We start from the raw sequence: 26,835 nt of genomic DNA, 5'->3' as shown, positions 1-26,835 counted from the left end.
ACAAGGTCTAAGCTTTTACTTTTTGGCAACATTTCAGCTAAAGATGGGATGGTGTCCTAGTATCCTTGAGCTGTTATTCCTCTCCCTCCCAAAAAAAATTACAGACACGAGGGTTTATAAATAACATTTATTCCTCTCAGTTTGGGAGGCTTGAAGGTGGAGGCCGGGCCATCAGTATGGTTGAATTCCTGTGAGAGACCCCCTTCCTGGTTCATAGACCTGCTCACTGGGTCCTCACCCTGTAGAAGGGGCAGGGAGGTTTCCAAAGTCTGAATTATAAGGGCGCTAAATGCACTGAGGATGACTCCATTCTCATGACCCAATCATAGCCAAAGGGACCTCTTCAAAACACCCTGAAGGAGTGGGACCTTGAAACGCCCCCAGGGACTTCTTGTGAGCTTCCGCCTCAGGTCTCAGCCCCCAGCCCACCAGCTTGGTGCTGCTGGCTCAGGTCATTTCCCATCAAGCGACGTTCAACACGTTGGGTGTGAGGTATCAACACAGCCACACAGGGGAGACAGACGTTGTCTATTGCAAATACATTTGTTTGTTCTTGGTCTAACAGCCCAAGGCCGCTAGGGATCTTCTATAGAAGAAAAGGATTCCTGTTCCCACGGAGAATGAGCTTGACTTGAATCTACACTGAGAACACTACTGTCTTTTTAGGGGGAAGATGGTTCGTGGTCCATAGTGCAGCTTGTAATAAGAACGGCACAAACACCTCTGAGGTCAGAAGCTGTGAGATCTCTCTTCGGCACGGGAGGGTTGTAAAGCTGTAAGCCATGAAGCCTGACTTGATTATCTTCACACACAGGAGTCCCCCCCCACCCCCAGCCTGGGAGGCAGGCTCTGCCTAAGAGTGAATCTCTCCATCCTTCCTGCGTCTCTACTCTGCTGATTCTATGCTCTGGGAATGGCTGTCCCAGCAGGTGCATCTAGGCAAGCTCCATCCCGTTTTCTGCTTGGAGTGATGTGATGCATCTGTCTTCAGCATCAGTCTCCCTTGGAGAGGCGCCACTGGTTGAGTGTGGGAAAGCAAAGAGGAGGAGGAGGAGGAGGCTCAGTCATCTTCGTCATCATCCTCATCCTCCGTGTCCTTGTTAGGGGCGCACCTCTGGAAACACTGCACCACAGTGGCCAGGAAGAAGCTGGAGATGATGGCAGCAACGGAGACAGCCACCCCAGAGAAGATGATGATGAATAGGTCTGTGAGAGACAGGCTGAACTTACACTCGCTGAAACTGGCTTCGGACAGCTCCCTCAGGGCCACCCTCCGCTCCTCCATGGGCAGTGAGCACTGGATGGCATCGAGGCCTGGGGAGAGATGGATGGAATGAGAGAGGGTTAGGCTGCAGCCCATGACTGCTCAGAAGTACCTCAAGGAAGGAGTTCTCACAACACTTGCTTCGGTAACATCCGAGGTTCGCATCTAGGCTCAAAAGCCCAGGTTCAAGACTTCCTGATATCTATGGAGAGGTTTATAAGGCGCGCTTTTTCCAGGGAGAAAATGGAAGACACTATTTTGACAGGAAGCTTAGCAACCATCAACCCTTGCTTACCTTTGGTGCCCTCAAATACTCAGGAAAGCCTCTCTTGTTCTATGTGTCTGTGTTTCAAGCTGCCAAGAGCTCACCCACAACCCTTTCCCAACATCATCTGAGAGTAAGGATGTTTGCTTCCAACCTTCTTAATGAGTTCCCTTGTGCCCAGCAAAGAACATTCTCACTCACTGCCCAGCACCCCCAAACCACACTTGGGGTTCTTACCAGTGTGTCTCATCTCCTCCAGCTCAGAAGCAAAACTGGAAAAAGAATATTTGAGCTTCCTCCCTCCTTCAGTCCTGGTCCATCCCTCATACGTCCACAGCATGTATTTCTCCCAAGAGAACAGTTGCCTAGCAACTCTGACCTCTCCCTAAATCAATGTAGCTACTTTATAGACTCAAAAATTTAGACAACCAGAACTCTTTGATTTGTACTTGACTTTGATTTTCCATGTACAAATATATTTTTTGAGTCAGGGTAGCCCTGGAAGTCCCAAAACTCACTATGTAGATCAGGCTGGCTTCAAAATCACAGAGATCTGCCAGTCTCTGCTTCCCAGGTTCCGGGATTAAAATCCTGTGTTCACCAGCCTTCCTTAGACTTATTCACATTAAATGGATAAATTAACAGAATTGACTTCCTATTCCTATATAGGCATGTACTGTACATTGATTCTGTTCATCCTACTGCTCCTATTCAGTGTGTGTGCACATGTGTGTCTGTGTGTGTGTCTCTCTGTGTGTGCATGTGTGTCTGTATGTATGTCCATGTGTGTGTATGCATGTGTCTGTATGTATAGGTCTGTGTATGTGTGTGCATGAGTGTCTGTATGTATGTCTATGTGTGTTTGTATGTGTGCATGTGTGTCTATATGTGTGTCTATGTGTGTGTGCATGATGTCTTTCTTTTTTACAGATTTATTTTATTGTATGAGTACACTGTAGCTGTCTTCAGACACACCAGAAGAGGGCATCAGATTGCATTACAGATGGTTGTGAGTCACCATGTGGTTGCTGGGAATTGAACTCAGGACCTCTGAAAGAACATGGTCAGTGTTCTTGACCGCTGTCTCTCCAGTCCATGAGTGTTTTTATGTGCATGTTTGTATATATGTATCTGTGCGTGTGGTCTGTATGTGTGTCTATCCCCTTATCCTCTGGAAAGGGAGAGGTCCCCACTGGCTTCCAAGCCTAGCACATCAAATCATTGCAGGACCAAGCACATCCTCTCCCACCGGAGCCAGACAGGCAGACAAGCAGCCTGGGAAGACTGTTTCAAGGGGAACAGGAACCACAGGCAGGCAACAGAGTCAAGGACAGTTCCTGCTCGTTGTTGGGAACCCATGTGAAGACCAAGCTGCACATTTGCTACATATGTGTGGGGTGGGGAGGTAAGTCCAGCCCATGTATGCTCTTTGGTTGGTGGTTTAGTCTCTGGGAGCCCCCAAGAGTCCAGGCCAGTTGACTCTGTTGGTCTTCCTAGGGAGTTCCTGTCCCCTTCAGGTGCCTCAATCCTTCCCCCAACTCTTCCACAAGACTCCCCAAGCTCCATCTGATGCTTGGCTGTGGGTCTCTGCATCTGTTTCCATCAGCTGCTGGGTGGAGACTCTAAGAGGACAGTTACGCTAGGCTCTTGTCCACCAGCATAACAGAGTGTTATTAATAGTGTAGCTCAGTGCTTACAAGTGCTTTTCCACAGTCCCAAGTTAGGGTCCCAGTATCCATGGCTCACAACTACCTATAATTCCAGCTCCAGGGTATCTGATGCCCACTTCTGGCCTACACACACACACACACACACACACACACACACACACACACACACACGAAAATTAAAAATCATGCATACTTTAAAAAAAAATCAAACTCCAAATCAAACAGTCTGAGTATTTGAAAAGCCTTTGGGCCCGTCAGAGAACTTCTAAGATTTCCCTAGTGGAACTCTGAAACAGACATCTCTTTCTTCAGCGCTGAAATCAGTTAGTCTGCCTCTTCTTGATAGCTACGCTAGCCTCTAGCCAAATGCCCTAAAAACAAGAAAAAAAGAGTCCAGCCTGAGCCTGAGCCTGGGCAGGGTTCTAACAGCCGCAGGCGGCACGCAGCCCTCAGGCTCGCATAGCCTGTCTCAGCTCCGTCCACAGCCATGCACACCCACAACGTGCGTGCGCTGCAGCTCCCCGAGTCAATTCCGATTTCCACAATACTCTTTGTGCCTAGAGATTAGCCTTGGCATTTTTACAAAGCGACGTTTTTAGAAAATGTCATTTCACATTTCTCTGTGGCCAGAAGAAAAGGGCTTATTTGGGAAATCGCCGCGCAACCCACCAGGCTGGAGGCTGGGCATGCGCAAGCAGTTGTGATAAGACATCAGGACTTAACGGCTCTCCCGAGCTCACAGAGGGCAGACAAATAAGAGGGGCTGGACACAATCAGATGGGCCAGGCAGAAGAGGGTGGAGACCTGTCCTTGGAGCCATCTGCAACAGTACCCATGACTGGTGCAGGGCTTCAGTGCTGGGGTCTGTGACTTCAGGGTTCCCTTCTCTCTATAGCAGTATCTTGCCAGAGACTGAGTTTCTCAATCTGGAACGGCTTTTGTTTGGGTTTAATTGCTGTCGTTTGCTTGATAGTTTGATAATTTTCTTTTTTTTTAATTTTTTTTTTTTTTTTGGTTCTTTTTTTCGGAGCTGGGGACGGAACCCAGGGCCTTGCGCTTCCTAACAAGCGCCCTACCACTGAGCTAAATCCCCATCCCCAATAATTTTCCATATGTATATTATGTATTTGCATTTAGTCATTTACACACACACACACATGTCTTGTTTTTTTTTAATTTTATGTGTTTTGCCTGCATGTATATCTGTGTACCATGAACATGCAATGCCCATGAAGACCAGAGGAGGGCATCAGATCTCTTAGAACTGGAGCTACGGTGGTTGTGGGCTAACATAGGTGCCGGGAACTAGACCTAGGTCCTCTGCAAGGGCAGCCAGTGCTCTCGACCACTAAACCATCCCTCCAACCCCACCGACAATGGTCTCTATTGCTGTAATAAAACACTAGGCAAAAGCAACTGTGGAGGGAGTTTCGTTTTGCTTTTAGATTACAGTCCATCGGGGTTGGGGATTTAGCTCAGTGGTAGAGCGCTTGCCTAGCAAGCGCAAGGCCCTGGGTTCGGTACCCAGCTCCGAAAAAAAGAAAAAAAAAAAAAAAGATTACAGTCCATCATCAGAGAAGCCATGACAGGGACACAAGGCAGGAACAAGAAGGCAAGATCTGAACCAGACATCATGGAGGGGTGCTGCTTACCGGTTTGCTCCCTGTGGCTCTCTCAGTCTGCTTTCTCATGCAGCCTAGGACACCAGCCCAGGGGTGGCACTGCCCACAGAAGTCTGGGCCCTCCTGTACCAATCATCAACTAAGGAAATGCCTCCAAAGACAAGCCCACAGGCTGATCTGACAGAAGCATTTTCTCTTTTTCTTTCTTTCTTTCTTTTTTTTTTTTTTTTCAGAGCTGAGGACCGAACCCAGGGCCTTGCGCTTGATAGGCAAGTGCTCTACCACTGAGCTAAATCCCCAACCCCCGGAAGCATTTTCTAGATTGGGGTTTCTCTTTTCCCAGATAGTTCTAGCCTGTGTTAAGTTGACAGACACCTAACCAGGTCATATAACCAGGCCTCTCTACTTTGTGAAGCCCATACATTCTTGGGTATATTTTCCAGGACTCTTTGAGTACATGTGTTCTCAGCTGTGTCTGTCTGTCCTCCTGAGAGCCCCTTTCTCTTCTAACCCTCACATTTAAATCTATATTAAAATATATCTTTAATAAATTCAGCTTTATACACTGGCCAGCTCTGAAATTCCTTTCTGTGTTGAAACAGAAATCCTGGTTTTGCATGACTGGGAACCCCTAAAAAGCCTGGGAGAACTTCTTCAGTTAGCTAGAGTGACAATGGTGGTGGGAAGGACTCTGGCTCCTGTACCCCAAGATACTGACAACTCCACAGGGCAGGGACCTGCATTACCTCACTATAGCTGCCCACAGACTGGGTTACCCAAACTGATGGTATTTGGTTATGGTGCCTCATATCTGTAATCCCAGGGTACTCAGGAACCTGTGGCAAGAGAATCAAAAGTTAAGAGGCTAGCCTGAGCTACACAGAGAAACCAGGTCACAGAAAGGAATTTAAAAAAAAAGGCTGGGGGTATAGCTCAGAAGCAGAACTCTCCCTGCCTGGCATGCACACGGCCTTGCTTCCAATCCCCAAGACACACGACAAACCACAAACTTCCATCTAGAACACAGTGGGGCACTCCGCATCATGGCGAGCATCATAGCACATGCCTGTAATCACAGCACAGTACTCTGGAGGATGAGGTGAGGCAGGAGACTAAGGGATTGAGGCCAACCTGAGCTACAAAATATAAGACCTTACCCCAACACGCACGCATGCACACACAAGATGTGGAGGTCAAAATCAGGGCTACCTCTGAAGACACAAGGGGAGACTAGGGGAGAGGTTGCCTTTCTCTTCCAACTTTAATATTCCTTGACTTGTGCCTGCCTCACTTCCTTCTCTAGCCTATCTTCCCAGGATCTTCTGTTCTATGTCTCTGTCACTCAGATATCTCTCAGCCTCTCTCCCACAAGGACAATTGTCACTGGAGTGAAGCAGTCCTCCAGCTCCCAGCCCCAGCCGCGCCCGGCTCCCTGACCCCAATAAGGATGGTCTCATCTCTAGATTCTTAAAGCTAATCACAGCTGCAAAGAGTCTTTCTAAGTAAGGTCACCATGACAGCAGTCTGGCTCTGTATCCTTTGGGGCTCACAATCCAGCCCTCTACAGGTAGCATCTATATAACCATCCCCCCCCACCCCCCCGCTTCTCATTGGTGCCACCCCCACCCTCTGCCAGGTTTCTCAATTTCTCCAGGTTTCTTTGAGGGCAATCGCCTGTTACCACTGAATGTGTGTGATGGTTTGTAAATGCTCAGCCCAGGGAGTGGCATTTTTAGGAGGTGTGGCCTTGTTGTAGCAGATGTGTCACTGTGGGCATGGGCTTAAAGCCCATGTCCTAGATGCCTGGGACTTAGCTGCCTTCAGATGAAGATGTAGAACTCTCAGCTCCTCCTGCACCATGCCTGCCTGGATGCCGCCATGCTCCTGCCTTGATGATAATGGACTGAACCTCTGAATCTGTAAGCCAGCCCCAATTAAATGTTGTCCTTACAAGAGTTGCCTTGGTCATGGCGTCTGTTCACAGCAGTGAAACCCTAACTAAGACAGTGTGCTTTAGCACAACTCCTTAAAACTGCTTGCCAGCTGAGGAGATAGCAGACATGAGGACCTCATTCCAATACCCAACGTTCACTTTTTAAAAGCCATGCATCATGCTATGTGCTTGCAACCCCAGCCCCACTTGGGGAGTCCCAGGCTGGTGAGAGATTCTGTCTCAGAAGACAGGATGGACGGTGTTGCTGGTTGGTGGTTGGTTTCTGTCAACTTGACACAGACTGCAATCACCTGGGAGAAAGGAATGTCAGCTGAGGGATCACCTCCATCAAATTGACCTGAGGTGCGTCTGTGGAACATTTTCTTGATTGGTGATTGATGTGGGAGGCCCCAGCCCACTCTGGATTGGTGCTACCTCTGGGCAGGTGGTCCTGGGTTGTGTAAGGAAGCAGGCTGAGCAAGCCAGCAAGCAGTGTCCTCTGAAATCTGGCTTCAGTCCCTGCCTTGGCTTTTTCTGATGACAGTCTGTAATCTGTCAGCCAAAGAAAGCTTTTCTTCCCCAAATTGGTTTTAGTCAGGGTTTTATCATAGCAAGAGAAACCAAACTAGGACAGATGTCATCTACAAATCTACGAAGTGAAAGCCAAGGTCATCCTTAGACTTAGACTTAAACACATGCACGCAGGCATGAACGCGCGCACACATGCACGCACTCACACATGAGCACACACAGCCACTCCTTCCCCAGCCACCAGGGAAGGACCACAATGGGGTTAGTAGCTCTCTGTGCCAGCAAAAACAACACTAAAGTTTAATACTTCCAAAAAAAAGTGGAGCCCACTTAGTCCAGCAACCCTTCTGCTGCCCTTCCCAGTGGGGTTCTGCTCCCCCAAACCCCAAAACCATCTCCCCTTCCAGATTATTGTTTGTTTGAGGGTTTTGTTTTGTTTTGTTTTGAGAAAGAGCTTCACTGTGTAGCCAAAGTTGGCTTCCAACAGGCAATCCCCCTGCCTCAACCTATATGGCCTGTGTCAACCACACCCAGTTTTCAGTGCCAGAGTCGGCACCCAGGACTTCCTGCGTGCCGTGGGAGAATGCTACCAGCTGAGCTGCATCCCTGTCCTTTTCTGAGACTGCTTCTTCAGCTCCGAGGATCAGCTGACATCCTTCCATTGAGAACCTTCCTGTTTATTCAGCCAGGCTTGGGTTCTCTTGCCTGCGCTCAGTGGCCCTGGGATGGACTGTGAAAAGTGGAAATCGCAGGTGAGTTACTCCCTGTCCTCACAGCTACTACCTCACAACCACACATTATCTCTGGCTGCCCAGACTTCCTGCAAACCCGACAGCTTGGAGGCTTGCTTATGCATTCTGGAGGACTATAGAAAAGGTGTCCGAGCAGATCACCTCCCTTTGGGGTAACTTCCCAGTGGACAGCTTAAGTGTCTCCCTGCTTTCCAGTGGCTCTCCCTTCTATCCATTCATCACACCAGTCAGCTCAACCTCGTTCTGGCCCAGCCTCTCTCTTGGGATGGGTACCTCACTCCTGTGAGTGGCTGGGGGTCTTCCTCCCGCCTGCACCCCCCAAGTCTCCATCCCCTGAATGGTGACTTCTCCCCACAGCTGACACCTGAGTGGCGAGGGTGACAAACTGCCATCCTAGAAATAGACAGTGACACAGCAGATGGTGGATCGAGATTAATCTCTCGAGCCTGGCCCGGTCCCTCGCCAAGGAACAGGCTGGGTTCAGATCTCTCAGGGGGCCTCTGTCCAGCTCTGGCCTCAAGAGAGCTCCTCGGTGCGATTGGCTCTCCTAAGCACCTCTGTTGTTAAAGATAGGTTCCTGCTCTCCTAATTCTGCTTACTGGGCAAATCCTGCATATGCACGGAGACATCAGCAGTAAACAAACGGAAGGCAGATGGAAAAACTTACAAATACGGTTTGCACAACAGTTTAGACCTTCCTAGGTCCTCTCCTAAGTGGACCTAGGAAATCTCCTAAAGGAAATCTGTCTGATAGAAATAACCCCAGCACGTGTCTGATGACCCCATGGGGAGTATCTTTCCATTCGCCAAATATAACATACCACCTTTATGAATTTGTTTCACTGTGTTTCCCAAGCTGGTATCAAACTCCTGAGGTCAAGACATCCTCCTACTTCAGACGCATGAGTCTTGGTACTGTGGAATAAAGTATACTTTGGAAAGTAAGATTTTAAATGGTTAAAATGAGCTTGCTGAGAAAGCATGACTACCAAAGTTGCACTCTCTAGAATATATGTGTGTGTGTGTGTGTGTGTGTATGTGTGTGTGGTGTGTGTATGTGTGTGTGGTATGTGTATGTGTGTATGTGTGTGTGGTGTGTGTATGTGTGTGTGGTGTGTGTATGTGTGTGTGGTGTGTGTATGTGTGTGTGTGTGTGGTGTGTGTATGTGTGTGTGGTGTGTGTATGTGTGTGTGGTGTGTGTATGTGTGTGTGGTGTGTGTATGTGTGTGTGGTGTGTGTATGTGTGTGTGGTGTGTGTGTGGTGTGTATATGTGTGTGTGTGGTGTGTGTGTATGTGTGTGTATGTGTGTGGTGTGTATATGTGTGTATGTGTGTGTGTGGTGTGTGTGTGTGGTGTGTGTGTATGTGTGTGTGTATGTGTGTGTGGTGTGTATATGTGTGTGTGGTGTGTGTGTGTATGTGTGGTGTGTGTATGTGTGTGTGGTGTGTGTATGTGTGTGTGGTGTGTGTATGTGTGTGTGGTGTGGTGTGTGTGTGTGTGTGTGTGTGTGTGTTAAAGTTGGGTGAGGTTGTTAATGTACCTGTCATCCCAGCACCAACTTTTTTAGGCAGGCATAGCCACATGCACACCTGTAATGTGAATGGCTGGGACTCTATGGCTGCCAGCCTATCCCTAGGTTCTGCGAGGGACCCTGTCTAAAGGAAATAGGTAGACCATGGCATCAGGTGTACCCTGGCCTCCGAATGTACTTTTTCACAATGCCTCATGCACCATGAGTATATAACACACACGCATATATACCACCACGTGAAAACACTCAAAAATACACATTTAATGGCTGCAGGGTACTTTATGGTAGAGAAGTCATGGTCTCCTCACTCATTTCCCAGATGTTTCCAGGATTGTTTTCTCTCTCACTGAAAATTTTATTACATTTTATTTTTTTATTTTTGGGTCAAGGGCATGTGCCACAGTGCACTTGCAGAGGTCAGAGGACAGCAGGCAGAAATCCGTTCTCTTCCACCACGTAGGTCCCAGGGATCAAACCCAGGTCATCCAAATTGGCAACAATTGTCCTTAAGAATTGAGCCATCTCTCCAGCTCTGGCTGGTCACCTACTCGTCATCATCAACCTGACAGGCCATAGAAAAGAATGTCACTAATAGATTTTGTACGTCTGTGGTCACCAGTTGAGCTGCATTCTCCAATGCGCAACCGGGGACCAAGACCTGTCATGTGGCTTTTGTCAGTCTTCCAGAAGTGTCAGAGGTCTTAGTGACAGGGTAGGCTTGGGGAAGGGGTGTGGTACAGCCAACCCAACCTACTAGGCTCACAGATCCAGATCCAGATCTCAGGAGCTCCTCCCACACCTTGGAGGAGGGGAGCTACAGCCTGCCTCTCACAAAGCCACCCAACAAACAATCCTGCTTCCTCTTCTTGCCTCTCGCTGGGCAAAAGGGAGCACGCCCTGTGCCAATAAAACCCTTCCTTGCCTTTACCCCCGAAACGTTTGAGTCCAAAAAAAAATTAGCACTTTGAGGCCTTTCACGCCCTGTCTGCTCTCACGATCGCACAGTGAAAGGTTAGAGGTGTGAGAAGACACATTCAATGCCCAAACTTCCCTCCTTCTCCTGATAGCAGCTCAGCTCCCCCTCATAGCAGAGATGAGAAGTGAAGGGGAGTCAACTTGCCTAAGGTCACTATGAGTACTAATCTCGAGGGCAAGATTGCAATTGAAGAGTGGCCTCCATCAGATTGGTCAGTGCGGACTTATGTGTAGGAGCATTTTCTTGATTGCTAATTGATGTAAAAAGACCCAGCCTGGGGACGTAACAACTGACTCAGAGATTAAGCACACTGACTGCCCTTCCAGAGGTCCTGACTTCAATTCCCAGCAACTACATAGTGGCTCATGGATGACCATCTATAATGAGATCTGGTGCCCTCTTCTGGCTTTCAGGCATACATGCAGGCAGAATGCTGTATACATAATATATAAACATATCTTTTGAGAGAGAGAGAGAGAGAGAGAGAGAGAGAGAGAGAGAGAGAGAGAGAGAGAGAGATCCAAACAATGACTTCATGAAATTCTTAGGCAAATGGATGGAACTAGAAAATATCATCCTGAGTGAGGTAACCCAGTCACAAAAGAACACATACAGTATGCACTCACTGATAAGTGGATATTAGCCCAAAAGCTCAAAATACCCAAAATATAATTCACAGACCACATGAAGCTCAAGAAAGAGGAAGACCAAAGTGTGGATGCTTCAGTTCTTCTTAGAAGGAAGAACAAAATACTCACAGGAGGAAATACGGAGACAAAATGTGGAGCAGAGACTGAAGGAAAGGCCATCCAGAGACTGCCCCACCTGGGGGATCCATCCCATATCCAGACCAAACCCAGAGACACTGTTGCAGATGCCAAGAAGTGCGTGCTGACAGGAGCCTGATATAGCTGTCATCTGAGAGGCTCTGCAAGAGCCTAACAAATACAGAGGCAGACGCTTGCAGCCAACCAATGGACTGAGAATGGGGTCCCTAATGGAGGAGTTAGAGAAAGGACTGAAGGAGCTGAAAGGCTTTGCAACCCCATAAGAAGAACAACAATATCAATCAACCAGACCCCACCCACCCACCCAGAGCTCCGAGGGACTAAACCACCAACCAAAGAGTACACATGGACAGACCCATGGCTCCAGTCGCATATGTACCAGAGGAAGATCTTGTCTGGCATTAATGGAAGGAGAAACCCTGGGTCCTGTAAAGGCTTGATGCCCCAGTGTAAGGGAATGCCAGGGCGGGGAGGAGGGAGGGAGGGAGTGAGTGGGTGGGTGCGTGGGTGGGAGAGCACCCTTATAGAAGCAGGAGAAGTGGGGATAGGATAGGGGGTTGTTGGAGGGGAAACCGGGAAGGGGGAAAACATTTGAAATGCAAATAAAGAAAATATCCAATAAAAGAAAAAAAGGACCCAGCCTACTATGGCTGGACTGTCCCTATGCCAGTGGGCCTGGGGGCAAGCTATAGCTTTCTCCTATGGTTTCTGTGTCTGCTTGAGTTACTACTCTGACTTCCTTCCACAATGGCCTGCAACCTGTGAGATAAGTTTCTCCTCTTACTTCCCTACGATGAAATAAACTCTTTTCCCCCCAAGTTGGCTTCGTGATGTTCATCACAGCAATAGAAAACTAACTAGGACAGTCACCTAGAACCTGGCCTGGACCCCAAGTCTTCTGTCGCCCTGTTTGGTGTCTTTCCAGATACCTGCTCTTCATCACTCTGAACATCTGGAGAAGGTGTATGTGCCAGGGCCTCAGCTGAAACTGTTTTGTGCCAGAGAGGAACACTGCATAAGGAGGGATGCCAGGAGCGCCGTGAGGCTCGCTCCTGCTCTCGGTGCCAAAGAGCACGGGCTCTAATTTCTTATAGTGCTAACCTTTGTTTTCTACTCCCACTTTCATTAAATATCCACCATCGCACAGGGGAAAATTCCCAATTATCCTCCCTGTCTCGGCTGGCAGACACTCCGTCTGCTTAAATAATAAGCTGATTTCATGGAGAGAAAGAAGGGCATATGCACGGCGTCGGGTCAAGGGCTCATCCTGGCACCACGCAGCCAGAGCTCCTATACCTCTCAAATAGAAATTGTCCCCCATTAAATGTCCACTCCCTGGCCCCTGGCAACCCCCGTTCTCCTTCCTTTTCTGTGAATTTCATCACTCCGGTCCTCTATAGATGGACAGCCAACTCTATGGTAGTTGGCTTAGTTCTGGCTACTACTGCGGTGATGAGACACCATGACCAAAGCAGCTCCCCAGAGGAAAGGGTTAATCTGACTTACACGGCCACATCACTGTTTATCACTGAAGGAAGACAGGGCAGGAGCTCAAACAAGGCAGGAACCTGGAAGCAGCTGATGCAGAAGCCACGGAGGGGGGCTGCTTACTGGCTTGCTTCTCATGGCTTCCTCAGCCTGCTTTCTTATAGAACCCAGGACCCCCAGCCCAGGGGTTGCACCACTCACAATGGGCCAGGTCCTTTCCCATTAGCAACGACTTAAGAAAATGTCCTAGAGCCTGACCTTATGGAAGCATTTTCTCAACTGAGGTTCCCCCGTTTCAGATGACTCTACCTTGTATCTGGTTGAAATAAAACTAGACGACATAGAAGTTACCATTTTGTGACTCATTTATTTCTTGTTTTGTTTTGAGACGGGGGGGGTCTCTCTATGGAGCTCTGGCTGTCCTGGAACTCACCATGTAGACCAGGCTGTCTTTTATGTCACAGAGATATGCCCACCTGTATAATGTGCCCTCCTGAATTCTGGGATTAAAGGCATATACTACAATGCCATATATATGCCATATATATATATATACATATATATATATATAGTTTATTTTTGTTCGTTTGTTTGTTTTTTGAGACAGGGTTTCTCTGTGTAGCCCTAACTGCTCTGGAACTCACTCTGTAGACCAGGCTGGACGATAACTCAGAGATCTGCCTGCCTCTGCCTCTTGAGCACTGGGATTAAAGGTCTGCACCACAACACCCAGACAAACTTTTTCTAAACATAGAACTTTAATAGTAAAAGGATTCTTGTTGTTTTGCTGTGGTGGTGGTGGTGGTGGTTGTCTTTTTTTCAAATATGTGTACAAGCCTACATGTATGCAAGTGCATGGTGCATGGTTCACGTGCAATGTACTTGGGGATCTGAAGAAGGCATCAGATGCACTGGAACTGGAATCACATATGGTTGTGAGCCACCATGTTGGTCTTGGGAACCGAACCCGGATCCCCTGCAAGAACAGCCAATGCCCTTGGCTGCTGAGCCATCTCTCTGTCCTCTGTTTGGTTCGGTTTGGTTTTTGTTATTGCTGCTTGCTTTTGTTTGCTTGTTTGTCTTTAACTTTTATTTCAGCCAAGTAACACGTATCTACTTCCCAACCGTCTAATGACTGAAGCTCATTACTTTTATAATCAGGAAAACAAAACTGCCTTTATTTTATTTTTAGAAAAAAGAAAGAGAGTCACCTTGGAGTAGTCTGAGAGAAAGTAACCATGTGACTTCAGGCAAGCTTTAGCTTTTTTCCCCTCCAATCTGGATGACAGTAATCCCTATTCATCTGCCTGAGGCAAGCCTGCTAACATCAGAAAATTGAGGCAGCTTCTGGGGCTCAGCATGGGCTCCCCCACTGGCCCTGAGTTAATAGGGTTAAGTGATATGTATGACACGGAGTCTGGATAAGCACCCTGTCTGCCATGGCACTGTATCAGGAAAGGACTCAACCCACAGAGGTGCCCACTCGAGCTCCCGGCCCCCAAGTGCCAGGACACTCCCTACAGATCTGTTGTGTCGACTCTAGGAGGAAGGCAGAGAGAGGCAAGGCACTTCTGCTTAGTTCAGCCGTATACCCTCCTCCCAGCCACGCAGCCTACATCTCCAAATGTCAAGGTCATAGGACAACAGAGTCAAGTACCTTCTCTCTGGTACTGAAGGCTGTGACTATGGAGGACACCAAGATCGTGGCTAGAAAGGGAAGGCACAAAAAGAGGCCTGACCAAACCAGCATCCCTGATGAGACTCGTTGGCACCCTTCCCCACATCTGATCTCTCAGGCCTGGTGTAGGCTGTTACCTGCTCTACACACCTCCAAAGCCAGACATACAGTCTTGGCCCTGCCAGCTCTCAATCCCAGCGACCTCTTCCACTATGGCTCCAGGACAAGGCTAGGGACCACTTAGGAACAGGCCTTCTGTGATGACATCTCAAGCTGCCTAGCACATGTCCACACACTGCACACACACACACCCTCTGAGAAGATTTGCACAGCCCGGCATAGTGGTGTGCAAAGAGGCAGAGACATGTGGATCTCTGTGAGTTCAAGGCCAGCCTGGTTTACATAGCAAGTTACAGAGCAAGTTCCAGGCGAGGCAGAGTTACATGGTGGATCTTGTCTTAAAAGAAAAGAACTAAAAAGAAAAGAAAGGAAAAGAATATATAAATATGAATATTTTTAAAAAGATTTATTTCTTTCTTTCATGTATGTGGGTACACTGTCGCTGTCCTCAGACACACCAGAAGAGGGCATCAGATATCATTACAGATGGTTGTTGGCCACCATGTGGTTGCTGGGATTTGAACTCAGGGCCTCTGGAAGAGCAGTCAGTGCTCTTAACCGCTGAGCCATCTCTCCAGCCCATGAACATTTTTTTTTTAACCCACAAACTTTTACTTGAAAACAGCTTTCTGGGTCTCATACTTAGACTCTCTTGATTTCAGAAGTCTTGGGCCCAGAGACTGTCAGCAATTTAGGTCATATCACTGTGCTGTGTAGTTTTATGTCAACTTGACACAAGCTTAAAATCATCTGAGTGTAGGGATCCTCAATTAAGAAAATGCCTCGGGCTGGAGAGATGGCTCAGTGGTTAAGAGCCCCCGACTGCTCTTCCAGAGGTCATGAGTTCAATTCCCAGCAACCACATGGTGGCTCACAACCATCTGTAAAGAGATCCGATGCCCTCTTCTGGTGTGTCTGAAGACAGCTACAGTGTACTTACATATAATAAATAAATAAATCTTTAAAAAAAAATTTAAAAAAAATTTAAAAAAAAAATAAAAAAATAAAAAAAAAAAGAAAATGCCTCTATGAGATCAGACTGCAGGCGTGCCTGTAGGGCATTTTCTTAATTCATGATTGATGTGGGAGGGTCCAGCCCACTGTGGGTGGTGCCATCCCTGGGCTGGTGGTCCTGGGTTCTTCTATAAGAAAGCAGCTGAACAAGCCAGGAGGAACAAGCCAGTAAGCTGCACCCTCCATGATCTCTGTGTCAGCTCCTGCCTCTAGGTTCCTGCCCTGGCTTCCTTAGATGATGAAGTTTAAGCCAAATAAACCCTTTCCTCCCCACTTCGCTTTTGATCATGGTGTTTCATTACAGCAATAACTGTAACTACAGCAATCACCCAGCTGCAAGGGGCACAGCCAGGGAGCCAAGGCTATCCCGGAAGCAGCTCTCAAGTGTCTGTGCACAGGAAAGCCCCAGATGGAATTTATGCAATACAGTTCATAGACTTCTCCCCTGGTGCTCGCTCAAGAGGTCTGGGGACCTAGAGATCCACAGGAGGCTCCTGGGTGGCTCTCAGATGATGCCGTCTATCTCCCAGGCTGATGGGAAGGACACCATGACCAAGGGAAGACTTAAGGAGCACAGCCTCTGGGGCTGCAGAAATGGCTCAGCGGTTGAGAGCACTGACTGCTCTTCCATTTCCCAGCAACTACATGGTGGCTCACAACCATCTGTAATGGGATCCGATGCCCTCTTCTGGTGTGTCTGAAGACAGCGACAGTGTACTCGTATATAATGAATAAATCTTTAAAAATAAATAAGTGAATAAATAAAAGAGCACAGCCTCTGTGACAAAGGTGTCATCTGGTCTCCTCCTGACACACACACACCCCACCTCTCTCTTACCCTGGCTGGTTACCCGGGTGATTTCCAGAGTCTACCTGGCTTCCAGGTCCAGAGTACTTTCTGTTGAAAGAGATGTCGGCACTATGCTCTGGCCGCCCACTGTCCCTTTGATACCTAAGAGTCTGGTGTCTCCTGGTGAACTACCAGAGTAGGTACAGAACCTGGAACTGGAAGGAGGAAGCAGCCTGATGTCACCCAGGACTAGAGGAGAAAGATGCTGTTCCTTCCCACGCCTCTCAGGGCCTGAGGTGATACATCTCAGAGTGCAAGGTTACCTAAACCACTAACTCTTCAGCCCTATGCCAGCACTCTCTCTGGTGCTGCTTTGGTTTCTTGTTGGGGAAATTGTTGACGAGGGTGTCCCCAAGCACAGAAGTGGAGTAAAAGCGACTTAGATGTGACAATGTGCTCTACAACTATAGAAAACGAGGTAGGGCTGCCAGCCAGAGAACTGGGCATGGAAATGAATGCTTGGTGACCCTAGAACTTGAGAAGCTGGGGCAGGAGGAGGATGAGTTCCAGGCCAACCTAGGCTGCACAGCAAAAGCCTATCATAAAAAACAAACAAAACAAAATACACGTGGGCTGGCAAGATGCCTTAGTGGATCAAGGCACGCGTCACCAAGTTCCATGACCTGAGTTCTATGCCCGTGACCCACGTAGTGGAAGGAGGGAACAGCCTCTGAAAAGAACTTGGCACTTATAATTTGATACCTAGGTGTCCCCACCCCTGACTAAAGAAATCGAATTAACAAAATACACATATAGGATGCCCACTTAAGGCCTGCATTTCACCTAAAAGACAAATAACATTTCATGGAAATACTAAATATACATTAAGTAAGTACGGCATGTTTGGTCTGCAAAGCTTTAAGAACAGCAGCTTATATTAAAACTGGATTCTGCATTTATCTGAAATTCAACGCTAATTGGGCACCCTAGGATTTCCGTATGGCTTATTTGCTGGCGGATTTTGCTTTCTGCTAACTGGTCACTGGAGGTGCTGGCTTTCCTAGTCCTCCCAATGAAAGAGCCAGGCCTTTCCCTTCCCCCTCCTTTCTAGAGGGACCAGCTTTGAGGCTGAATACTCCCCATCCCTGTGTGGCCGGCCACAAAGGGGCCTCGCCTGGAAGACAACACATTTTCGCTACTGGCTGAGGCGGTCAAGGTCACAAGGAGATAATGAGGCTCTGTCCTGATGCAGGAGGGTGCAAAGGTGTCCAGAGCAAGGCAGGAGGGAGCTGTCCTCTACTCAGGCCCGTGGGCTCCCTCCCTGGGAAGAGGCAGGGCTTGTGATTTGAGAGCCTGGAGCTTGTATCCCAGTGTAGCCCCGATTCTCATTGGCAGCAAGCGGGTGGTCCGCATAGCTAATGAGCTGGGAGCCAGAAGGTCCTTGCTCGGCTGTGAGTGTGGCTTCTCTGCACTCATGCCTTCATTGCAGTGGGGGTGGAGGGAGAGCGGTGAGGGGAGGCAGCCTTAACACCACCACCACGGCTTAAAGCCCCACGAAGCCCCTGCTACTGTTTCTTTCCAGCCTCCCAGGAAGCCCACCTAGCCGGTTCTGTATCATCTTCATTTACAGATGAGATAAGTGAGTTACAGAAAGGCCATGCTATACTGGGGATGTCACACAGTGGTAGAGCATGTGACACCGCAAGCACTGGGCCTTAGAGAATTTTGGGCTTGACCAGCCTGAAAGACAGACTGGGAAGAGGTGGGGAGGGAACGGAGGATCCCTTGTAATGGATACCAAGGAGGAATAAACCTTAGTGTTCGACAGCACCTGCCTATATTTAATTCTTTAACTAGTTAAATCATTCATTTAATTATCTATCATTTATCGTGTGTTTATGTGTGGTGCATGTGTATATCCAGATACACATAGACATGGGATGTGTGAACGTGTGCGTGGTCACATGTCTTCCTCGGTTGCTCTCCACCTAATTTTTCAGGTAACCTTTAAATGTTTTCGTTTTTATTTTTAATTATGTGTATAGAGGCCTGCTGTAGGGATGCTATGTGCACCACAGGAATGTAGCAGAGAGGGAGGCAAGAAGAGGTCTTTGGAGCCCCTGGAGGAGGAGTCACATCCTGGGTGCTGGGAACTGAACTCCGATCTTCTGAAAGAGCAGTAAGTTTTCTTAACCACTGAGCCATCCCTCTGGTCCCCTCCACCATCATTTTTGAGAGAGGCTCTCTCACTGAGCCTGGAGGCTGCTGAAACAGCTAGATTGGCTGACTAATGAACTCCAGGGATTCATTTGTCTCTGCCCATCACCATCTCCACTAGCACACACACCATCATGCCTGATTTTTACATGGGTGCTGGAGAATTGGTCCTCATGCTTGTGAGGCAAGCTCTTTATAAATGGAGCCATCGATTGTCCCCTTATCAACATATAATAGAATTTATTAAGGGAGAAAGAGCCTCTTCAAGGCCAGAATAAATAACCAGTGGCTAATAGGATTGAAATGTAAGTTTCTTGTATTTAATAGCTGCACATTTTATATATATATATATATATATATATATATATATACATATATATATATATATATATTAAAGTATCAGGTTATGTGCCCCATGAATATGCACAATTACCAGGTACCAATTAAAGTTTGAAGAACTGTCCAGCATGATGTAGTCAGGAGCGGGACTTAAACCCCTGGAGCATCCATTACATACTGGGCGTCACCTTGCCTTTCATTAAGGAGACTGCTTTTAACCCACCCAGCAGGTAGAAGGACAATGTTCACATTTTGAATTCAGAAGCAGAGAAACTGAGGCTTGGGGAGGTCAGGGGCTCATCCGGAATTATAGCCCCTGAGTCCAGATCAGAACTCGAGTCTTGCATTCAGTTCTCAACCTGAGCCACTTCCTTTGCCCTCCCCGCTTCTGGTTCACTTTGGGGACACTGCCTTGGCCACAATCTGTAAGCAGCTGGAGCAGCCTTTGGCGCTGTGCCCCGGGAGGTACATTCCAGCTGTCACCCTCCTTTCCCGGCTGAATGAAACCAGTCTTCCTCTCAGCCCTGCCCTGTTCAGTGTAAGACCCTTACACTGTCTCTGTTCAGTGTCTGTCCATCCTCCCCCATATCCACCTGCTGTCCATTTTCTCCCATAGATGACGGTCACTGAGAGAGTAATAGCTCCCCTTGCTCTGGTGTTATACCTCCATTACTGTGTTTTGATCTTGACAACACATAAAAAAGGCAAACTTCAAAAACCTTCAGTGCCCAGGACCTTAAAACAAAATGCAAACCCATGACTTCCAACTCTGACCCAAGGCTCTGTGGAGTTGTCAGAGGTCAACGCAAGTACTGGAGAGACAAGAAGCCAAGGTACAGAAGCATTAAGGGCCCACTCAAGGGCCCAGTCACCTAAAGCATCACTGAAAACAGAACCTAAGCTCTTGCCCTGAACTGGAAAGCTGGATGCACAGTCGGGTAACTGAGAAGCAGTCCACTAAGACAGGGGCGATCAAAGACAAGGTGACCCTCTCTCCAGCGAGGGCTTTCATGGGACATTTCCATCATTCAGAATCTCCTGGCAGATCTGAGGAGGGAGGCAGGAGAACAAGGGCATCTTTCAAACCTGGGAGACTCTGCACCTTGCAAGCCAAATCTTTTACTAACTGTTACACAGTTAAGCCATTAGAGAAAGTGTCCCATACACAGAGGAACACTGTTCCTGAGCTCTCAATTGTAGGAAAAAAAGATCACAGCTATGCCACCTTTTATAATGTCTGCTATACTGGACCGCAGCCAATTTCGCCAAAGTTTTAAGGACTTTTTCTGAGAGGTCAATTTGGGCCACTGCTCGAAGTCTCACAAGTAGAAACATAAGGATATCACCTCCCTTCGGTCCTGGCACGCACCCCATGAGTGTTGGAGTCCCTGCCTTCTCAGTTCTGCCTTTACTTCCTTGGTACTGTGTTCCCAAATGCTCTTGTGTTCCCATCAGCCAATTGGGTATGTGTATGGGTCATCAGGAGGGGCAGCAGGAAAACAGGGGAGGTGCCCACCCGAAGGGTTTCTGTCCCACATTTCACACCGGCAATTTTCCTCACCAGGGGTGGACTGAAGAGTCAAAGAGAGATGGGAACAGAGGGACCGGTTTCGAATCTGTGGCAGCCAGATCGTGTTCAGGACTGGCCAGCTCCTCTCCACCTCTGGGGTCTGGAAATGGTATGGTGTCCTACAAAGCGTGGGGTTTTCCTACTAGGAGGGTCGGGTACATTGCTCACACCCACCTGTCCTAGGACCTAAAAGCTCCCAGAGAGAATGGGGACCACAATGATGGAGAAAGGGCGGGTCCTAAACTTGGGTAGCAAGTGAAGAAAGGGAGAAACTTGGAAGAGTTCCGGATGTGTTCTCTAACACTCTTTGCCAACATATCCGAGATTTTCGGGCAGCTGATCTTACGGAGTTACACCACAGGGATCCTCATTCAGGAGACTTTCTGGTGAGCCTCAAAGCCTCAAAGCGAGGCCTCACACATCCAGACCGTGCTGGCCTCTTCCCTCTCCTTCCCTTCTCCACCCAGCCCTGGCTTCCAGCCACCCTCTGGCTCACCTTTGGGCAGTTTGGATGCGTTCTCCTGAATCCAGGAGAAGAGGTGAGCGAAATCACAGTCGCACAGCCAGGGGTTCCCGTCCAGGCGCACAGTGCGCAGCGCCGGCAGCGCATCCAAAGCCGCCACGTTGAGGCTGCGCAGGTTGTTGCCGTTGAGTTCCAGCACCTGCAAGGACTCCAGGCTCTCGAAGGCGGCCTCGTGTACACCGGCCAGGTTATTGTTGGCCAGGCTTAGCTTGACCAGCCTCCCCGCCGAGCGGAAGGCGCCGGCACCCAGCTGGGTGAGGTTGTTGTAGCTCAGGTCCAGGAAGGCCAGCTTGGCCGAGCCGCTGAACGTGCCCTCCTCCAGCGAGCGCAGCGAGTTGTTCCTGAAATCCAGATATACCAGATCTCCATGGAAGATGAAGAAGTCCTCGGGGATCTGCTGGATGCGGTTGCCGGCCACTAGCAGCTTGCGCACGTCCAGCGGGAAGGGATCGGGCACGCTAGGAAGCCCGCGATCGCGACAGTCCACCGTGTGGGGGTCAGTGCAGGCACAGCCCGTGGGGCACGCGCGTCCCGGCCCGAGCAGCACCAGGAGGCTACCGAGCCCCAGCGCCGCAAAGGCGCCCGTGGGGCGGCGGGGGACAGCGTAGAGACTCATGTCCCCGGGGATTCCGGAGGACTCGGCTCGCGGCGGGGAGGACGCAGCGGGGCCCTGACTCCCGGGCGCCGAAAGCCCCAGGGCAGCGGCGCCGGGCGGGGAGGCTGCGCAGGGGTGCGCGGGGGCGATGAGAGTGCGGCGGGGACAGAACGACCCGGGGTGTCGGGACGGCGGGGAGGGAGGAGGCAGAGGAGAGGTGCTGGGCGCAGAATTCACCCGCAAAGGAAACTGACCCTCTGGAACATTCCAAAGCACAGGTGGAGACCGCGGAGGGAGCCCAGCGCGACCCTACTCGGGCGGGGAATTGGGACCTGTCGCACAGACCTGGCCAGCGGTGCTCAAGACTAAGTTCAGTGACGGATCCCTGGAGCGATTTCCATGGGGCGTGTCTGGGGCATGCGCCCGGAGCGCCACCCTCGCCTTTGCCAAAGGGGCCCAGGTCACTCTAGCTCCAAGTCTGGGACAAAGCCCGAAGGCTGTCAAGTCCTCGCCTGGGGCTGCGAAGCTGAGAATTGGCTAGACTCCAGGATAGCTGGGCTTCCCTCCGACCCCCTCCTTCCTCCCACCTGCTTTTGTCCCACCTCCTGCAGGAGGAGAGTGTGAGCCTGGCGGGTGGCTGCCAAGGTCCGGCTGTGACTGAAAGGATAGCCAGGGCCAGGACCAGTCAGCGTTTTCCACGCTGGTCCTGAGCTTGGAGATAGAACTGATTATCCTCCCAGCACGGATCTTCTGTGGCTCTGAGCAAAGCCAAAGCAAGAGGCACTGGGGCAGTTTGGAGGAGAGTGACCTGGAACCGGGGTCCCTAGTGGCCCCTGACCTCCTGTCGAATCATCTGTGAAAAGGCATGGGTAGAGACGTCTCTCCACTCCCTTCGAGGACTGAGGAAGGCCAGAAACAGTGTTTGGGAGTTACCAAGTCTTCTTTCCCCATCAACCCTTCATTTTGATGGCCCAGGAAAGTAATCTGGTCAGAGAGAGATGCCAACGCTTAGAGCCCAGCTCCACAGAGGTGAGGTTGGTCTTAGAGGGTGATAGAATTCCTTCCTTGCTGTTCCTCAAGTCAACGCCCTGTTCTACTCCCAACCCCTGAATGTTTTTCTTTTGGAAAAGCCCCTATGGTGCTACAGGGAAATTGCCCTGCAGGTGGCTATTTTAATCCCAACACCCTGGAACGGAAAAGCTCAGCCCCTGGCCCAAAATAACCCACAGAACAGCTGTCGGTTACTGGCCCCCACTGACCCTGCCCCAGCCCCTGGCACTGCTGGGGATTGGTGGAGCCAGCTATTCCGAAGTCTCAGAGCTAAGTCTGGGTATTTTTCCCAGTTTGGAAGGGAGTTGGCTGACCTCTTTTTCCAGTTTGAAAGCCAGTTGGTGCCTCTGAGCCAGGGATCGGGCAGTTGAGCCTTTGGGGCAGAGCCAAAGGCCCCAGAACTTTCATGAGTTCCAGGAGGGGCTGGGTGTCAGGCCCCCTCAATCACTCCTCCCTTGCACACACCCTGGCTACCAAGCTAGACCTGCAGCCCCTGTCTTGCACCCACCCCTCTCCATAATGTCTTGCAGTTCCCGGTTTCAGGGGCTCTGCCTTCTGAAGAGGGTGGAATGGATCGGGGTGGGTGAAGGTATCTTAGCCACATTGATGCTGTTAATGGTGCAAGAAGAGCATGTGCCACCACCCTAAACTCTGCAAAAGCACCCTGAAAAGAGATCTCTTGCTCTCTTTCAGCCTCGGGTTCTGTTCTGGGCTGAGCAATACCATCGCTCCTGACGGAGCTGTAGGTCTAAGTGTACACAGGCGTCTTCCTGTCAAGGGGTCTGGCTAACTGCGGCTCTGCACTGTGAGTCAGATCCCAGTCCTTCCCCTGGTGTCTGGACCTGATCCTGCCGCTGCCTACAGAGCCATAGGGGGGTTGCCTCCATCTTTTTGGAGATAGCCCAGACCTTGTCTGTTAAAATTCAGCCTTGTGAGAGGTGGGCTTTCACCTCAGAAGAGGATACCCAGAGTAAACATGGCACTCACTCACGGGTGGCTTTATTCAGCAGCAACAGTCCCCTTTTATCTAGAATGTGCACAGTGTTTAGCCAATGATAACTCACAAAACAGGGCCATGCTCGATGGCAAAATAATGCAAGGGGACTCCGGGGACAAAACAGCTGAGAGATGCCTCTCCTTGGCTGTAACTCTCTTGTCCTGAAATTAAGAGGAAATGTTTCCTCTGCCCTTGCACAGACAGTGTGAGGGCATGAGGGAAATTATTTGTGTGGAAACGTGACTTGGAAAATGTTGTAGAAACCACGCGTGGCTTCTATGGAGTGGCCACAAATCTCCCTGTCGGGAACTCCTTGCTTTTTGCTTTGAGTGTCTCCCAAAGTCCCCTGGATCCTAATCTGACTTGTTTTCTTTATTAATTAACATCAGCAGGACATGAGCAGGTTGAGGCTCAGGAGAATCAGGAGGCACCCCCATGCCATAGGACTCTCATTCCTTGGGAAAATAAAAGCTTTGCCATCTCTGATATTTCTTCCTCTTGCAAGAAACACAAAACCATGACCTGAGCAAGGTCATCCGTGAGTCAGGGATAAGAGCTGGGAATAGAATGTGGGCATTGTGGGTCCCCACTTGGCCACTCACCCACTCTTCCCGGACCCACGTGGGACAAACCTCTTAGGGAGAGGACAAAATGCAAATAAAGAGGCCTGAAGAAGCTTTCAGAGTGTCTGTCTGTCAGGAGTGTTCCTGTGTTTACTCTTAGAGGTAACAAACATACCAAGATTCCTACTCAAGAGACTCTAAATGGGATATAAAATACCCAAGGTATTCTGGTGGATGTTTAAAAAAAAACAACAACCTAACATTCAGGTCATTGAAATAGCTCAGTGGATCAAGGTGCTTTCTATCAAGCAGGATGAACTGAGTTCGATCCCTGGGACCTAGAAGGTTGAAGGAGAGAGAACAACTCCTACAAGTTGTCCTCTGAGCTGCAGAGGAACGCTGTAGTACATGTGTGCCTACACATATACCTGTACACATACATGCTGACACACTAAATACAGGAATGTAATTTAATGTCTAAAAATGTCCTATTGCTTGCATTAACATCTTTATTTCATGCGTATGCACATTTTGCCTGCATGTATGTCCATGCACTACTTGTGTGACTACTGCCCAAGGCGGGTCAGACGAGGACTTGAACCCTTGGGAACTGGATTTACAGATGATTGTGAGCTGGAAATCAAACCCAACTCCTCCAGAGGAGCAGCCAGTGCTCTTTTTTTTTTTTTTTTTTCTTTTTCTTTTTTTTCTGGAGCTGGGGACCGAACCCAGGGCCTTGCGCTTGCTAGGCAAGCGCTCTACCACTGAGCTAAATCCCCAACCCCGCAGCCAGTGCTCTTAACTGCCGAGCCATGTCTCCACTCCAGCTCCATATATATATATATATATATATACACATACATACATATATACATATATATACATATATATATTAATATAGGGTCTCATTCTGCCTTTCCCCTCCTCCCTTCCACCCCTCATCCCTAAACCTCCCTGTACTGTACTTCCCAATCTTTATTCAGAGATCTTTCTGTCCTGTCCTTTTCCCAACCTTCTCCATTAACCAGGAGGCGAGGTCCAGGGTAGCTGCATGCACAGAAATCCCCTGGAAATCCCCCAGTGGGGCCAGGATCCCGAGAGCAAAACCAATCCAACAGACTGGCTTCCCCTTTTTGTTGCCAGGCTGACATCTGAATTAGCCAAAGTCCCAGGCCTTGACTCGTAAGCGAGATGATGCCAGTACGTCGAAGGCTGTGTTGGAATCATAAAAATTGTGGCTTGTGTTGGGTGATGTCATTTGGATTACTGGTGTGAATCACTTTTTGATCAGAGCCTGGCTGCCAGGGCAGGAGGCATGAGGACATCCCCTTGTCCCCCAGGGATGAGAACATACTCTAGCCCTTTTCCTGAAGCAGCTTGACACGTAGATGTCTGTGTCCCTTACTTAAGGATTCAACTCAACTCCCGACACTTCTGCACCACCACCACCAGGGGGTGCTATGTGCCGCTCTCGCAGGTTCCAAGAGGGAACTGGAGGCAGGTATTTCTTCTACACACACACACACACACACACACACACACACACACACACACACTGCACTTTACTCAGTAGCTTGCTTGGTCTGAGCATGAGAACGTTAGGATTTGTGTGGGACTCAGGACATGGGATCAGTCCATTGGCCTGGCACCTTCTGTATTCATAGCCGGTGCTCCTAATGCCAGCCAAGCATCCGTCAAGTGTGTGGCCTCATGTAGGGCTGGAGGAAGTTGGGGTTAACGGCATCCTATCTGTTCCACGGAAAGCATTAGTCCTAGGCAACATCATCCTATGGGCAAGACATGCTCCAACAAGCCATGGTGTTACTCGCCCCCAATTCCGCTCCACCTGTCCTCATCTCCTATCCACTGACAAGACCCCTTCCCCATTATCTCCTTACCCAAGCCACACAGCCTGCTAACTCTCACCAGAAGTCTACTCCTGCCCAACCCCCAACTCCTGACTCCAATAGTCAAGGACGCCAAAGTGACCATTGAAAATATACATGAGAATATGTCGCCCCCTGCTCAGATGCTGCCGATGGGTTCCTGTGTGTGACAGAAAGATTTCTAAGATCTCGGGATCGCGCCCCCAGGCGTTCCTCGAGTGAGGGTGGACGGAACCTGTGGCTTGTTTCTGCCAGACAGCTCACAGCAATGGAGGATATCACATCTGAGACTGGGTGACAAAGGACAGTGGTTTCATTCTGCGTTGCCAGCAGACTGTCACCATCTTGGCTTGCACAGTTTGATGGAGCAAGCTGCCAGCTTGGAGTGGCCCACATGGCAATGATCGGAGGGTGACCTCAGAGCAACGGCCCACAAGGAACGGAGCCGGCCAACATCTGCAGGAGCTTAAAGCGGAGCCTTCCAAGTTGAGCCTGAAGCTGTCCACAGGCCCAACCCAAAGTGCTTTCTTACTCAGAAAAAATGTATACAAAGCCACGGTTAGTTTTAAGCTACTAAATGGGAATGGGGGTGCGTTTTGTTATACAGCAGTAGCTAACTAATACAGCCACTTTTAATAAAAATCTCGCCAGGCCTGGCTCTATGTATCTTT

General features: G+C 49.3%; 1 protein-coding gene and 1 long non-coding RNA gene across 2 annotated transcripts; one reads left to right on the top strand and one right to left on the bottom strand.

Moving 5' to 3' along the window:
• Positions 1 to 22,082, bottom strand: Lrrc38 (leucine rich repeat containing 38). Its single transcript, NM_001107991.1, has 2 exons — positions 21,047 to 22,082; positions 1 to 1,314 (listed from the first exon to the last, which is right to left on the bottom strand). Exons 1-2 carry the CDS (start codon positions 21,687 to 21,689, stop codon positions 1,061 to 1,063), a joined length of 897 nt encoding a protein of 298 aa, NP_001101461.1. The 5' UTR covers positions 21,690 to 22,082; the 3' UTR covers positions 1 to 1,060.
• On the top strand, positions 21,431 to 26,835 carry LOC108351056 (uncharacterized). Its single transcript, XR_001838106.3, has 2 exons — positions 21,431 to 21,569; positions 21,947 to 26,835. It is a non-coding gene; the product is annotated as an uncharacterized LOC108351056 (long non-coding RNA).

This window comes from Rattus norvegicus, chromosome 5, assembly GCF_036323735.1.
Source record: "Rattus norvegicus strain BN/NHsdMcwi chromosome 5, GRCr8, whole genome shotgun sequence".
Taxonomy (NCBI): domain Eukaryota; kingdom Metazoa; phylum Chordata; class Mammalia; order Rodentia; family Muridae; genus Rattus; species Rattus norvegicus.
This window is presented reverse-complemented; position numbering and strand designations above follow the sequence as displayed.

Coding starts and splice junctions, on each gene's coding strand:
- Lrrc38 (NM_001107991.1), bottom strand. CDS start 21,689: ATGAGTCTCTACGCTGTCCCCCGCCGCCCCACGGGCGCCTTTGCGGCG. Junction 1,315..21,046: donor CGCATCCAAACTGCCCAAAG/GTGAGCCAGAGG, acceptor ATCTCTCCCCAG/GCCTCGATGCCATCCAGTGC.